The sequence below is a fragment of the Puma concolor genome, chromosome A3 (genome assembly GCF_028749965.1).
Source record: "Puma concolor isolate L17-30 chromosome A3, mPumCon1.1.hap2, whole genome shotgun sequence".
NCBI lineage: Eukaryota > Metazoa > Chordata > Mammalia > Carnivora > Felidae > Puma > Puma concolor.
This window is the reverse complement of record NC_141669.1, coordinates 96029881-96045322: the sequence shown is the minus strand read 5'-3', so window position 1 is coordinate 96045322 and position 15442 is coordinate 96029881. Positions and strand designations below refer to the sequence as shown.

The 15442-nt window shown below is 42.2% G+C and overlaps 1 protein-coding gene across 4 annotated transcripts in view; it reads left to right on the top strand.

Moving 5' to 3' along the window:
- CFAP61 (cilia and flagella associated protein 61) overlaps nt 1–15442 on the top strand; it is a 287953-nt gene that overhangs the window by 182997 nt on the left and 89514 nt on the right. For all 4 annotated transcript variants that reach the window (XM_086701573.1, XM_086701575.1, XM_086701572.1 and 1 more), the window contains 2 exons: nt 5245–5413; nt 14470–14644. In XM_086701573.1, coding sequence (XP_086557699.1) covers nt 5245–5413; nt 14470–14644 — 344 coding nt within the window. The remainder of the gene's footprint in view (nt 1–5244; nt 5414–14469; nt 14645–15442) is intronic.

Below are 15442 nucleotides of genomic sequence, written 5' to 3'. Positions count from 1 at the left end.
TGCTTCAGACCAGGGGACTCCCTCCAGGTTCAGAGTTGGGAGATAAAGGCAGGGCATTTCACTGGGGTGTGGGTCTCTCACCCCTACCCCCTGGGCCTTTGTCATGAGGGGCTGATCATACTACAAACTTCTTGCCAGTCTGGGCAAGCTTCATTGGTTGCATCCCAGTAGAATCACTATTTGTCAACATCTGTTCTAGAAAATGCCATTTCATTATCACACAGCTTCCATTAATTATAATTTCCTGTAGCAAAGCATGGGTACAAGAATTATTAGGCTCCCTGCCTCTAGAAACAATGTCCCAATTTTTCCAACAAGGAGGAAGGAAATTGTTCCTTCTCAGGGTGTTCGTCTTAGAATCCATGATGAAGAGATCTTCAAACAGTGAGAAAAACAGCAGCTTCCTTGCAAGCAGAACGAGGCTTATTTTGACCTAATACTTTTATTTATGAGACTGTGAACTTTTTTTTTTTTTTTTTTTTTTAAGGATATCATCAGGACAGTAAAAAAGTCATGGGTTTTCAGCCAGATGGATGCAGATTCAGATTCAGGTGGATTTCCCCTATTACAAAAGGGATTTTATGTCTCTGAGTGGAGTTTTTGAGTGTGAAAAGCAGATGATAAGCCAGCCTTGCTGGAGTTTTTTGTTAAAATTACTATAACAGCAAGTTCTGATACAGGCTAGAGGATCAACACATGTGTGTCTCTTTTTCTCATTGCCCTTCTTCTAAATTAGATGATTCCCAGGAAATGGTGATCTTATTGATTAACATCGCACAAGGAACTTAATTCAGTCAGCTTGATAAAGATTTCAGTCAACCCCCATGTTAGGTAGGCTACAGGAGAGAAGAGCTAGCAAATGACTTTGTGCTGGTGTGACTGCCTGGGATCTGCATATGGCTAGATGGGAAGTCACCTGGTGACCCCGCTTCTGTCCTCGCCTCTCCACATTCTCAACACAAAAGCAGAGCAATGCCACAAAAATTTGAATCAGATCATGTCAACTACCGAACAGCCTGGAACTGTACTGACCAATGTGGTGGCTACTAGCCACACAGGACTATTTAAATTGAACTTCAGTAAAGTTAAATGAGATTAAAAATTCTGCCTCTCAATTACATTAGCCATGTTTGAAGTGATCAGATAGCTACATGTGGCCAGTAGCTTCAATATGAGACAGCACAGCTGCAGAACATTTCCATCTTCATAGAAACTTCTAGAATGTTCCCACCTACAACCATCCCTGTCTGCTTACTTCTCTGACTTCATCTTTGACCATTTTTGCCCTTGTTCTCCCCAATGTAACCACTACAGTCTCCTCTTTGTTCGTGAAACACAGCTGGCAGGTCTCCACCTTGGAGTTTTTGCTTTTCTTTTTCAAAGTCTTTGTTTAAATGTTAACTTTTCAATGAGACCTACCCTGGCCACCCATTCATTTGCAACTAACACTCCCAACACACTTCAGTCCTTCCTCTGCTCTATTTTTTTTCTTGCTACTGAAATTCTTCTAAATATTATCTAATTTTCCTTTCAAAATTGCTTTTATTTTTCATATTCTGAATCCTTAACCTACAATGTAAACTCTACAAGGGCAGACATTTTTTTGTTAACCAATGTGTCCCTGACATCTGGAACAGTGCTTGGCACATAGTAGGTGCTCAATAAATAATGTCAAGTGGATGCAGGTTGCATCTAAAGGCACCTGAAAAAACCCTCTCAATCAGGTTACATAGATGGGGACTAAACAAGACAGCCAGATGCCTCTGGGTAGGTAACTGCATGTTACCGTAATTCTTAGAAACCAGAAATTGAAAGACAAACAGCATGTTGCCTTTCAAAAGGTCCTCCTACCTCAATAAAGGAAATTATCTCTGTCATGGAGTTTAAAAAATTTTTTAATGTTTATTTATTTTTGAGAGAAAGAGAGAGAGAAAGAGAGAGCGTGAGCAGGGGAGGAGCAGAGAGAGGGAGACATAGAATCAGAAGCAACCTCCAGGCTCTGAGCTGTCAGCACAGAGCCTGACTGGGGGCTTGAACTCACAAACCACGAGATCATGACCTGAGCCAAGTCAGCTGCTTAAGCACCCCTGTCATGGAGTTTAAGAATAACTATTGCATTGACATCCATAAATTTCGTAATTTAAATTCCTCATTCTAAATACAAACTTTGAACTTTGCCGTAACCAGTGTTTTGATTATTGCTGTTACTAATTTTTGAATAGCCATTTTGTGTGTCCTCACCCTTCCCAGTCCAGTGTCTTGTAGAGGTGCTAATGACATGCCAGGATACAGCAGAGAGGAAGGCAGTGGGAGGAAAGGAGAAACAGGAAACAGGAGAAATCCACTAATTGGACAATCAGCCCTGAATAGTGAACGTTAATTGTGATGCTCCTTCTTCAGAGAGTGCCACAATAAATCCTTTATGAAAGCCTCCAAGTTTTTTTCCAGTTCTGAAGGGTTCTGATTCCATGAAGTGCATGGATCTATCCTGCTTGTAATTGCCTCCCTGGAGTTTGCTTGTAATTTTGCACCTAGAGCTTTGGGCTAAATCTTCTGACCACTGGGTGTTGGGGGCAAGCTGGCCACTTTACACATATGTTCCCTTCTAGAAATTTCCCCATCCTGCATTTCTGCTTTTTCTTCCTCCTTATTACCTGCTTCCAGAATGTTCTGTGAAGACAAATTTTCACTTTATTTTTGAGTCAAGGTCAAGCTCACTTGAGACTTCAGAAACATGAAGTTTTGGGGTGCCTGGGTGGCTCAGTTGGTTAAGCGTCCAACTTTAGCTCAGGTCATGATCTCACAGCTTGTGAGTTCGAGCCCCACATTGGGCTCTGTGCTGATAGCTCAGAGCCTGGAGCATGCTTCAGATTCTGTGTCTCCCTCTCTCTGCCCCTCTCCTACTCTCTCTCTCTCTCTCTCAAAAATAAATAAGCATTAAAGAGAGAGAGAGAGAGAGAGAGAGAGAGAGACATGAAGTTTTATTGATATTTCCTCTTTGGTTCTTTCTCTCTTTTACAGAGAACTCTAGTGGAGATATTTCTCTTGTCACCAAGCCATGAGGCAGTCCCTGCCATGTTAGAATCCTAATTACCTCTGCTTAGGAAACAATTTTGGGAACGTATCACCATAAGTCTCCAATGTCTAATTTCACCTACCTGATGGGTAAAGCAGATCCAGAATGGATTGTAATCACCTACACAGTGATACTTTAAACGGACTATTATCATTCAATGTAGTAACAGACGATAAAAGCAAGAACCCCACATATTCCAATGTTTCCAAAGGTTCCCCAAAATACCATGTTCCATGTGCCATTTCCACTGGACAGAACTTCAGATTTTAACTCTGAAATATGCATTCTGACATTATAAACACTACTGTCCTGCTGTCATTAAAAATAACACTGTCTTAACCTTCCCCAGATTTCCCCTGAGAACTTTTATCTTTGAGCAAACCCTCATAAGACTAATCCCTGTGCACTAACTATATTTAATTTTTCCTCATCTTGGACGGCTGACAGTGTACCATTCCTATTATGCAGAGACTGTGTAGCAAATAAGGGCAGTCCTCTGTGGGTCTCTCATGAATGTGTGAAATCAACAGAGTTTCATGTGTTCCTGTTAAACTACCAAAATGATTTTTTTTAAGAGAATTTCATCCCATTCTCTGTTATATTGCGGGGACAGGACAGCCCCTGATTTTCTTTTCTTATTAAAAAGAAACATTCTTGTTTTTAAATGTTGTTTCATGGAGAGATACAAAACTCAGAGCTCCCTTCTCTTTCACAGGCCCTTGTAACAGGGTCTAATGCACATCCATTATGAGAATTCCTTTTGTGTGGTGAGAGCAGACTCATGCATGGATCAAAAAGAAAAAATGTTCTCCCGTTACCACTTCACAATCCCGTTGGCGTCCAAGGAGGGTAAACAGGATTATGCATCATTAATATTATTTAGAATAATACCCTTCATGTATACATCGCAACTGACAAAACAGCATCTTTTACCTTCTCAGATTTGTCCTGTACAATGAACAAGCCAGTCACCTCCTGTTCAGAGGTGAAGAAACTGAACTATTGAAAGGTCATGCAGAGTCCCCAGGGTCCAGTCGCACTGGGACACACACCATGACTCAGTTAAGCCTTGATTTAAGTGAAACACATACTGGGGTGCCTGGGTGGCTCAGTCTGTTGAGCATACGGTTTCAGCTCAGGTCATGATCTCATGGTTTGTGAGTTCGAGCTCCGCAATGGGCTCTGTGCTGACGGTGTGGAGCCTGGAGCCTGCTTTGGACTCTGTGTCTCCCTCTCTCTCTGCCCCTCCCTCACTTGTACTCGGTCTCTCTCTATCTCTCTCAAAAATAAACATTAAAAAAAAATTTTTTTTTTTAATGAAACACGTACTGTTCTGCCACCCTACACTCTGGGTCTTCAGAACAGGATCATTAAAAGGTCACGTACATGAGGTCAGAGCTTTCAGAAAATTCTGGAAACCATCCTCAGAGAACTCTTTAAACCCAAATCTACCAAAACTCCACTTTTCTCACACTAGAGTGCTCAAACTCAAATGGAACCTAGAAAAGAAAACCTGTCCACCTTGGACCCACTGTTTGCAGAACTACTAGTTCCCCGTAAATCACCTTTGCCCTATAGAGCAAATCCCAAAAGTCTCCAGGGACTGTACTCACTGCAAACCTAACTCCCTAATTGACATCTTCTCTAAATAAAATGTGTAGTTGTTTTGGCCTGAATCCATACACTAATTTTAAGAATGAGTCATTTACTGTAAACATTAGCAAATATGAAGGGGTCTCAATATTCAGGACCTTGACCCCTGCCTTTGGGAATCCTCCACAATGTCACTTTCTTCTTCCTCTTTCCCTTTCAGTCTGTGGTCAATATGATAACTCAACAGCTAAAGTAAGTTTACACCCACCATGAAATAGAAGCAGAAGAAAGAGTGTACGTTAATGATTTCACAGAGGCACACGCGCACACACACACAGTCACCCTCCCTGTTGTGGACTGGCCTATGCCAGCTGGAACGATTTAGCTTTAATGGGAAGATGTCAGTTTGTGACTGTCTCATAATGAAAAATCCAGTATCTAGCCACGGTCCTAGTAAAGTCACATCAAGAGCACAGACTTGGCCCATGAGGGGACTTGAACCAGCTCACCAGATGTCTAATTAATGCCCACTGTCAGCTGCTCAAATGTCACTGACGGAGCCTCTCTCTTTGCAGCCACTGTTTTAATGATAAAGATTATGCGTTGATGTCACTGTGCTCCTGGGTCAATGTGGTGGTTGGTAGAATGACTGCCATAGACCGAGTAGCCAAGCATGTGGTAGTTTCCAAAGAGGAAATCGTGCTCTATGACCACCTCATTCTCTGCACCGGACAGCAGTACCAGGTGAGGCCGCAGACGGAGATCTTAGTGATTGATGGTTAATGCGTTTACTGGGGCACACGTTCTAGGGGTTAAGAGCATGCCTTCCTACCAGGACAGCTGCCACTCTATTCATAAAAGTGCCCGCAAGGCCTGCACACATGACCAGAATTGTGTCCGAAACCCCTCCTGGAAATCCATTCCAAGAAAAACATTCTGCTCAAGGGTAAAAATCACAGCAAGTAGGAGAAATGTCATTCTTTAAGCTGTTGTCCAAAAGTCTAACACTTACTGCTCACCAGAGCAGAATCCAGACACAACCCGGCATGCATTTGTGGTAAATTAATTTATGCCTCAAGAGGCTAACATTTGGCGGTGGTGACGGGCTCATGCAAAAGTATTTGAAACATGCGCACCTTCTGTCAACCCTTATTTTATTTTGTCTCTCAGTTATAAAACTAGGAAATGTGACTGATTGACTACCCAGTGACCGTGCTTTCCATTTGGATTAAATTCTCAAACCACATTTGAGGAAAGCATTGCTGGATACAACTGAAGCTGTTCAATGTCTTAGGGAAGCAAATTTTAATATTCATTCTTTGCAACAAGCATTAGCATTTGATGTAGTTCACAAAAATAGGACATTTCTTTAATGAAAAGCAATTTACTTTGTAACTCAAAGATGGTGTCTTTTTTTTAATGTTTTTTAAAATTATTTTTGAGGGAGCACAAGCAGGGGAGGGGCAGAGAGGGGGACAGAGGATCTGAAGTGGGCTCTGCATTGACAGCAGCGAGTCTGGCGCAGGGCTCGAACCCACAAACCACGAGATCATGACCTGAGCCAAAGTCGGATGCTTAACCAACTGAGCCACACAGGTGCCCTCACAGATGGGATCTTTTAATTACATTTTCTCCCAGGAACCTGGATAAGCCTTCCCACGGTGGGTTTGTTTCTGACAAGTGTGGAGTAATCCACCCCCACCCCAGGCACTGCCATGTTTTATCTGGTACTGTCTTAGGACATTTTGTGAATGATTGTGGATTTGACAAGGGGAAGTATGTGTAGGTTTTCTTTATAGAGCCCAGCCAGGAGGAGGCAGCACGTGGTGGGGGACAGACAGCTGAGCAACCCCCAGCATCACTCAATGTTCCAAGCCTTGGCCACACATTGATGTCACCTGGGACACTTGAAATATACCCATGCCTAGACCCCAGCCCCAGAAGCTGTGCTTTAATTATTCTGGGGTGGAGCCCAGCGATCAGCATTTTTTAAAGCTCTAGATGGTTCTAAGCTAAGGCTGAGAACCAGGACTTGAAGTTTCTTGACCTAGAATCTCTAATCTGTACCTTAGAGTAGCACTTCTTAAACCATAATGTGCACACACAGCCCCTGTGCATCTCATTAAAATGCAGTTTCTGATCAGGGGATGGGGGCTGCTGATATGCTGCAGTTTTAACAAGCTTCAGGGTGAGGCTGGTGCTGCTAGTGAGCAGGCCATATTGAATATGGATCATCCTCTGAGTAATTGCTTTTATTCTTTTCATCCTGCTCCTCCTCCTCCTATGACCACCACTACTACTGCTGCTACTAAAGACATCCAGTTCTCACAGTGTAGAAAAGGATTTTTTTTTCCTGGCTAAAGGATAAACACAAACTGGAGGAATACTTTATTTTGATACTTAAGTATTCCTCTTTTTAAACATTAAATCAGAAGAAAACATCATGCACCCCTCAAGCTTGCCTGCCCCCCTCACCTGCCCCACTGAGTTCCAGCTGCTGCCTGGGACCGTGGACTTTGGAAAATGTGAGTGGAAGACCCGGCCAGCTGTCCAGAGACTCGGGCTTCTGCCCATGTGTGTCCAGCTGCCCCTACAGCTTTAGTCTGTGGCACGTTAAGCTCTTGCCCTTTTTACAATGGGAAAAATGAAATGAAGAAGTGATAAAGGGAGTTCCGATTTAATTTTTCCAGAAGGACATAAAAATTAAAGTACATAGAGTGATACAAAAAAAAGGCTGCTGAATTCACTGTGGAGGGCTTCCAGTTCTTTTTTATTTTCCTGTTTCCTTCTCTTTAACTCTCTTGTTGTTTTGTCCCATTTTGTGATTTAGAAATAAATTGAAATGATGAAAATAAAGCTTAACTCCAAAGCAAGAAGATAACTGTTATAAAATATCATTACAAACTTGAACCTCTAAATAGAACTTTAAGTGGCATGTGTCATTCTAAAATATTATGCAATATTTTTGATATCCAAATACTTATCATTTAATTTTTCATCATAAAATCCATGCACAGGGTAAAAGATTAAATTGTGTCTTGGGACTGCATGTGAGGCAGGCTGGTCTCTCCTTCCAAGTCCTCTCTCTCTAGGGATAACCACTTTGAGGCATTTCTGTTGTTAGTTCCTCAGTGATTACCCCCAGAACTCCAAATAATGTGTTTATAGAAGTTTTATCTTTGATCTGTCAACTCTTGACATTATCCATGACCTTTCCATTTTGGAAGACGAATCATATTCAGTACCTTCTAACTAACTCCGTTCCCCACCCTATCTATAATTGGGTTCTTTTGTTGGTGGGCACATGCTGGTGCCCATTGACAAGTTCTGGGATAGCTTACAACTGAGGTCCTGGGCAACTCTCCATGGCGCATGGAGAGCCATGGAGAGACCACCTCCCCATGCCTGGTTTTGTGTCTTCTCAACAAGAGAAAGAGTAAAAATGTGTCCACTTGCAGGGACTCTTAAAGGGGTGATGCTCACTAGAAGCCAGCAGGTGGGGCAAGAACATCCCACCAGGTGAGAGAGTAAGTTGGGGATGTTAGTTATATTGAGCTTGATGTGGTCAGCAATATGATGTGGTCTTCACAGAGGCTAATTACATCCTTGATGGGGTAAATAAGAGCCTGGCATCTAGAACGGTGCAGCTGCAGGTGAGAGCCTGCTGTAAACAGCTGAAAAGAGCTACATACACCACTTTGCCTCTTCGGATGTAAGACCTCCCCAATGTCATAGATCAGCAGTTATCATGAAGAGACCTCACTGTGCTTGGGGATGATTAAAGGGGAAAATAACATGCCAAGAGATGGGGTCTGCATTTCCTCCCCTTGAATCTGGGCAGACTTGTGACTGTCTTGACAGATACAATACAAGGGAAGTGATGTGGTGTGACTTCTGGGGCTGGGTCAGGGGCCAGGCAGTGTCTCCTTGTTTGTGAGAACAGTGGCTCCTGGAGCCCTGAAAGGCCAAATAAGTCCAGATACTCACCCTGTGATTGGACATGCCACACCTGGGTTCTCCAGTTGGCAGTTTCGGGTGAACGCAGCCTTCCAGCCATCCCTGACAAAGCACCAGACACATGAGTGAAGCCATCTTGGATGCTCCACCAGCTAAATATCACCAAGTGACTTCTGTTGCTAACACATGGAATAAAGGAATTTCCCAGCCAAACCCTACCCAAATTTCTGGCCCACGAAATCATGAAAAGTAATAAAATGGTGGTTGTTTGAACCACTTAGTTTTGGTGTGAGTTTGTTGCTTAGCAAAAGGCACCTGAAACAAAAGGATAACATAGGGTAAGGGAAAGGGAACAACATCTGGAAAAATCAGAGAAAGAACATACTCTTGACAATATTCCAGGAGTCACACACACACGCGCACACACATGCATGCATGCACACACACACACTGCAGAAAACTATTCATCATCTTCAGTACAGTTTGATCAGCCAGACTCTGAAATGGGAGCTGAAGCCATCAGAAGAGCAAAAGCTGAGCTGAGTAGGCTACAGAATTAGATGAAAAGGAAGATGGGTAAGAAAGGATTGAAATCCAATCCCTGTCAAGAGAGAGAACTGCTACTGAACAATGTTTGATGCTGAAAACAAAGCGCAAAGCTCCCCTGGAGGGCAGAGGGCAAAGGGCAAAGGGTAAAGGATACATTTGGCTCAAGACACGAGAAGGTGTGATCAACACGGAGGCAACATATAGATCACTGTTTTTTCCAAAGAAGAGGCTGTGATGAATGGAATAGATACAACAGAGACATGCTAGAAGAGAATTTTCCTTACCTAAATACCATATTGTCCAGTTGAGCCCATTCCAGGCAAAATCAAAGAAAAATTTACTCAGCTAGTTATATTCTGATGAAATTTTAGTTCTTCAACAATGATAGGGGAAAAATATGAACACATTTCAAGAGAAAAACAACAGATCACCACCACCACCACCACCACCACCCCTCAAGAACAAAAATAAGACAAGCACCCAAAATTCCCCTTCTAGGACAAAATGGCATAAAAACGTGAAACTCGCCACACAGAATTTTGAAGAAAATATGGCAGTTCAGTAAGTATATGTGCACCCACGTCTCTCCTATTTGAAGACAGCAAAAAGCTGTTGTTTTGTCTGTGAGGCCTCAGAAGAATGATCTTCTGTGTTCTTTAGTGTGTATTCTGAATAACTAAGGCAGAAAGGAAAATTTAGAACTTTATGATAGTCTAAAAAGGTAAGTGGCAAGCACCAAACAATTCAAAAGCTTATAAGTCTGAGAATAAATGCAAAGTAGGTAACACTGAAACTTCATCTAAATCTAATCAAGAACCAAGTTATTCGAAAATAGGGAGAGGTGGCCAGGGAGAAATAGGAATTCTCTTAAATGGGGAAAACCAAAGGTAATATTTTGGTCTTGACTCTTACATATAGAAGGAATAATGTAATGAATGCTTTTGAACAGCACGAGTAAATCCGCCTTCCAAACCCGGGAGAAGATAAGACCGGAGAAAACATCATTTGTGTAACCACAGGGAAGGAAACAAAGGAAATAGCCACAGTGCTTTAAACAAGGATAAACCAGAATGGCATTGAGAAAAACAACAGTCGCAACGGTGAATGCCATGGTTTTAAACTGTGCTGTTACAAGAGCAAGGCTCTGTGTTTGCACCAAATTCAAAATACAAGAGAACTACCAAAACAAAATGACACCCAAAGTTTCAAAATGAAATGTTAGAAGTGCACCAGCAAAAGGTGCCACACAAACTCAACAGCTGTCAGAAGCAGCAGCAATATTAGTATCCTACAAAGCGGAATTAATTGGAGAAAGAAAAGCATTAATGTTGACAAAGGGCACAATTCGTGACAATACAGAGGTGATGAGCTTGTTACATGCAGAACATGATCGTGTGAAAGAATACATCACAAAAACAGAGGTGCCCCTGGAGTGTTTGCTTCTTTGCAGTCACGTTTAAGACAGGAAAAAACAAGCTGAACCACATCCAGAGACTTGAAGTCACCCCAGATGTTGAGCTACAGAGGTGAAGATTCAGGATCGCTGTCCTCAAATACTCGAAGGGTATGTACATGCAGAAAACAGATCAGACTTGAATGTCATGGCCTCAGGAAGCTGATTGAAGACAGACCACCAGAAGTGATGGGAATACAGTGCTTATTCATCCTACCAAACAACTTCCTAAGAGTCAGGGTCTCCTCCAAGGGGGAATGTCCGGCCCAGGAGACATGAGCATGCCCTGGCGGGGCCCTCATAAGGTGGTAGGAACACCTGACGGAGGTCGAGGGACTGCTGCGTGTGTTAACTGCTGTAGTCCTTGCAGGAAATCTCCAAGGTCCATGCTGCTTTCTTCCCCATTTTATGGATGAGGGAGCCAAGGTGCAGTGAAACTGAGGTGATTTGTCTAGGGTCAGGCGACGACAAAGTGACACGCCAGGATTTAGACCCAGGCTCCAGACTGAGTTCTTCACCATTGCCCTTGTCTCTCTTCTCTCTCCCTCTTTCTCTCTTTCCTCCCTTTTCCCCTCCCTGCCCTCCCTCTCTCACAGATATGATCCAGAAATTGCACTTGGTAGCTTTTAAAAATCCTTACAACACAGAAATTCTAGAACTTCATGTTTAGAGTTAGAGTCAAATTGAGTTTCTTTCTCTCATTAAAACTATCTGGAGAAAAGCAAATCGGGTCTGGTAAGTGGCTCCACAATACCCTCAGGAGGGGCTCCCACCAGTCAGCGATGCTGGGCTGTTCAATCTGACAGAAGGATCGAAAAGTTGTCCGTACTCTCCAGTCACTAGTGGCAGTTTAGTTAATGGCAGAACATTCCAGTGGGGATGGTGAAATACACCCATGCTCTCCTATTAAACTTGACTCTCTCCCTTACTTTGATGATGTAATAGGATTTTTTTTCCCATAGATCTTTTTTTCATTTACTAAGCTCTGCTGAAGTCTGTGTGGACAAATTAATTGGCCTTGGGATTTAAAATCCTAGCTTCGATTTTGCCTACTTTGTGAAAATGCCATTGTGTGAATATGAAAAATACATTATCCCCTTAATTTTCCTTTAATTTTTCTGATCTTGTGCAAAAATGATCCCACACACGTAAGTGCACACAAGAATAATACAGGTTATCAGAATGCCGTTACATTTTAGGATCACAGTAGGTAAGCTGATTTTCATTTTGGAACTTGTTCTTTTCCCCTCTCCCTTCCTTGTTTTTTTCATCTAAGAACTTACTATTTGGGGATAGTAACTCATTGAAAGCTTTATAAATTGAATAGTTCTCAATTTGTTCTTTAGCCCTACCACTTTCTGCCAAGGACTTTCCCCGATTCATTAAAGCATGGGGTACTAAAATGGGTGTACTGTTACCTAAATTTTATTTTCTTTTATACCACAGTGCTCATTGGAGTTCTGGTGAGGTTTCTAACCTCCAGAGCATGGCATTCAATATTATGCACTGTAAATCATTTACCAGATGATTGGACTGTGGACTGCTTCATACTACCTGTGAATATAAAAATGCCAAAATTTGCTGTGATTTGCTAAGCAAGCTATATTGCTAAGAAGAAAAGTTTACCTCCACAATTGTAGTTGCAGTAAATGACCACTACTTCCTGAATTGTTCTTTTTTACTAAATATAATTTTACTGCAGGTTCTTTATAGAGAAAGTAAATCCAGCTTTAAAAATTGATTGTTTTTTGGGACACCTGAGTGGCTTAGTTGGTTAAACGTCTGACTTCAACTCAGGTCATGATCTCGCGGCTCATGAGTTTGAGCCCCACATTGGCCTTGCTGATGTCAGCCTGTCAGCACAGAGCCCTCTTCAGATCTTCCGTCTCCCTCTCTCTGCCTCTCCCCTACTTGCACTCTCCCCCAAAAATAAATACTAAAACAAATTGTTTGTTTATTAAGTTAATTTAATTCAGTTTGAAAATCAATTAAATGCATCACAGTAAGGTACAAGTCTTATTTACCATTTATATTGAGGAAGGATAGCACCAAAAAGTTTCCTAAATGTTACCTGAGGTTTAGTGAAACTCCATTTATTCAAATACTAGCCAGTATTTACCCCTACCCCATATAAAAGGCATTTTCTGCACTTGTCAAGGGTGAGAGAACTTTCTCTGCACCCACATTAGCATCTACTGCACGTGAACTTTTTGCCCATCATTGCTGTATAACGATCCCTGACTCACAGCCCATGGGCCTTATTACATCACGAATATGCAAGACAGCTGGTACAGGTCTTCTAACAGAGACCTTCCATTGCCTTTGAATCTTGCTACTGATTCCAGTCTCATTATCTTCCACTTAATCTCACCTGGTTGCCAAATAAAAATCAGAGGGGTGAAATGCTGGCCCACTGAGCAAACTCATGCCACTGTGCTATTGTACTTGGCTTTCACAAGGGCATTTGTTTGATTCTAATTTGAACCATAATATTGAAGAAATCAAGAGTCCACAGGTAAAAAAAAAAAAAAAAAGTGTCTGGCATTTCTTGAGAAATCAGATCTGGCCACACTGAACCCATGCTCTACTCTGGCACCAACTGGATAGAATTGAGTTGTGGCCAAACTCTGGCCAGGGCATGGGCCTTCAAGTCTGCCACAGTATCCTTGACACTGAAGACAAGTGTCATCTTTTATTATGTTCTCACTGTCACTTTCCTTATACTAGAGGAAAGTGTCTGCTTCCACTCATGTCTGTGTCAAAAGTGAGAGAACAGAAGTTATACTGGGAGGGTTCTGTGTTCGGACAGAGACAGAGAGAAGGAGAGGGAGAGAGGAGGGAGGGAGAGAGAGAAATAGAGAAAGGGAGGGAGGGAGAGAGGTGAAAGGAGAGGGAGAGAAAGAGTATTTCTCTGACAAAGTGAAGAATAATTCTATAGTAGTCCACTTCCCTCATTTTCTTTTCTGCCTAGCGCCTCTATGCACTTGGATTTCAACCCCTGATATAATTGCTTCTGTGCAAATTGCTTTTGCCTAAAATGGCTATGTCAGATCCCATTCCCTGTGCTGTGTTCTTCCTTGACCATGCCACGCCTACATGAAGAGATGGATCCTGGGTTCCTCTGCCTGATCCTGGCCAGGCTTTTATGATGACCCCCATGAATAGAACATGGTGGAAAAGACACTGCCCAATTTCCCAGACTAGGATGGAAAATAACATGGAGCTTTCTATACTGGTTCTCTCAGGACACATGTCCTCGGAACCCGGATGCCGTGTTGTGAGGAAGCCCAAGACACATGGAGAGGCTGCATGTAATGTTTTGGCCAACACCCCAGCCAAGATCCCAGTCACAGCCAGCATCAATTGCTGGACATATAATGACAACTTGCTGTCATTTTTGAATACCTGGCATGTTTTCGTGGGGGGGAGAGGGGAGGAGTGAGATGGTTTATCACCAGATGAATCAGCCCCCAGCCATGAAGTCACCTGCAGCCTACAAGTCTTCCCAGCTGAGGCCTCCAACATTATAGAACAGAGACAAACTGTCGCCCACCTTGCCCTTGCTTGAATTACTGATCTACAGAATGTATGGAATAATTTGTTATGTGGCATCAGAGAACCAGAGCAACCCTTTCTGAGAATTGTCTCTAAGGGGTCATTCCACCTGTTTTGTTTTATTTTTATTTTTTAAATTCAAACCTGATTGTATTGGGGGACTGAAAAAGGCACACCTATACTGGACATTTCTATGTGTATTTAATTTAATTAATTAATTTATTGCTGTGTCAGTGCTTCCCTTACTACCAGTGAAATAAGCATTTCTCTGTAACGTACCTCTCAGGTCCCATGCCCTACAGGGGCTGATATTAGTCAACACCTGACAAACAGAGAGATTCCGAGCAGCGGGAAGCAGCGATACACTGATCAAGTTCCTGGCAATCATTTCACTCTTAACGATGAAGAAGATTGCTGTAAGGCCCTGCGTTGGATAAGGAACAACCCCATAGTCACAGAAGGTAAGGATGTTGGTAACTGTGCATTTTTTCAGAATTGCTTTTTATTTTTATAATGAGTCTCATCCTTCATCTAGTTCCAGTGTATAATTAGTGCCTAATTAATTCCAACCAAATCATTCATCTGTCATGCTTTGTTTTCCAGATTAATTTACAACTTGTTGTCATTTTTGGATACCCAGCATGTTTGCTGGGGGAAAGAAAAAGGCTTGAGATAGTTTAATTATCTATAATTATTTTATTACACAAAATGAATATCCGAAGAGCAAAGCATGGCTAAAATCATTAACTAATTAAAGAATAATTTAATAAGCAAACATGTTTAGCAATTATATGGAAAATATGTCTCCTTTTGTGAAGCCGAAAAGACCTAGGAAGAAAAAGAAAGGTCTGTATTGGAAGGGCTCTTTTCTTCCCTTCCCGATCCATTGTTCTCTTTCTTGGTGTCGTCTGCACAGTCCTTCCCACAAACACACATATTCAAGTTGCGTGCCACTTTCTGAATCAAAATGAGAGAGTAAAACATTTGAACAAATGCGTCTGCCACTCAAAAGTGTTTTCTCCAACATCTCCCTCTCTATTGCTTGGATTAAATTGAAATTGTTTGACTAGTAAGACAACCAGAACAGGGCCTGCTTACCTACTCGTCCTTAATGGAGACCTGGCAGTCAAGTTTGGGGAAGGACGAAGGGTGGCCCCTCAGTTTTTACCTAAAACAGTGACTCGGTTGGGTTATACAACCACCCGTGGCACCCTGAGATGCTAATCCAGATATTCTGTGCAGCCCAGGGATATCAAAAA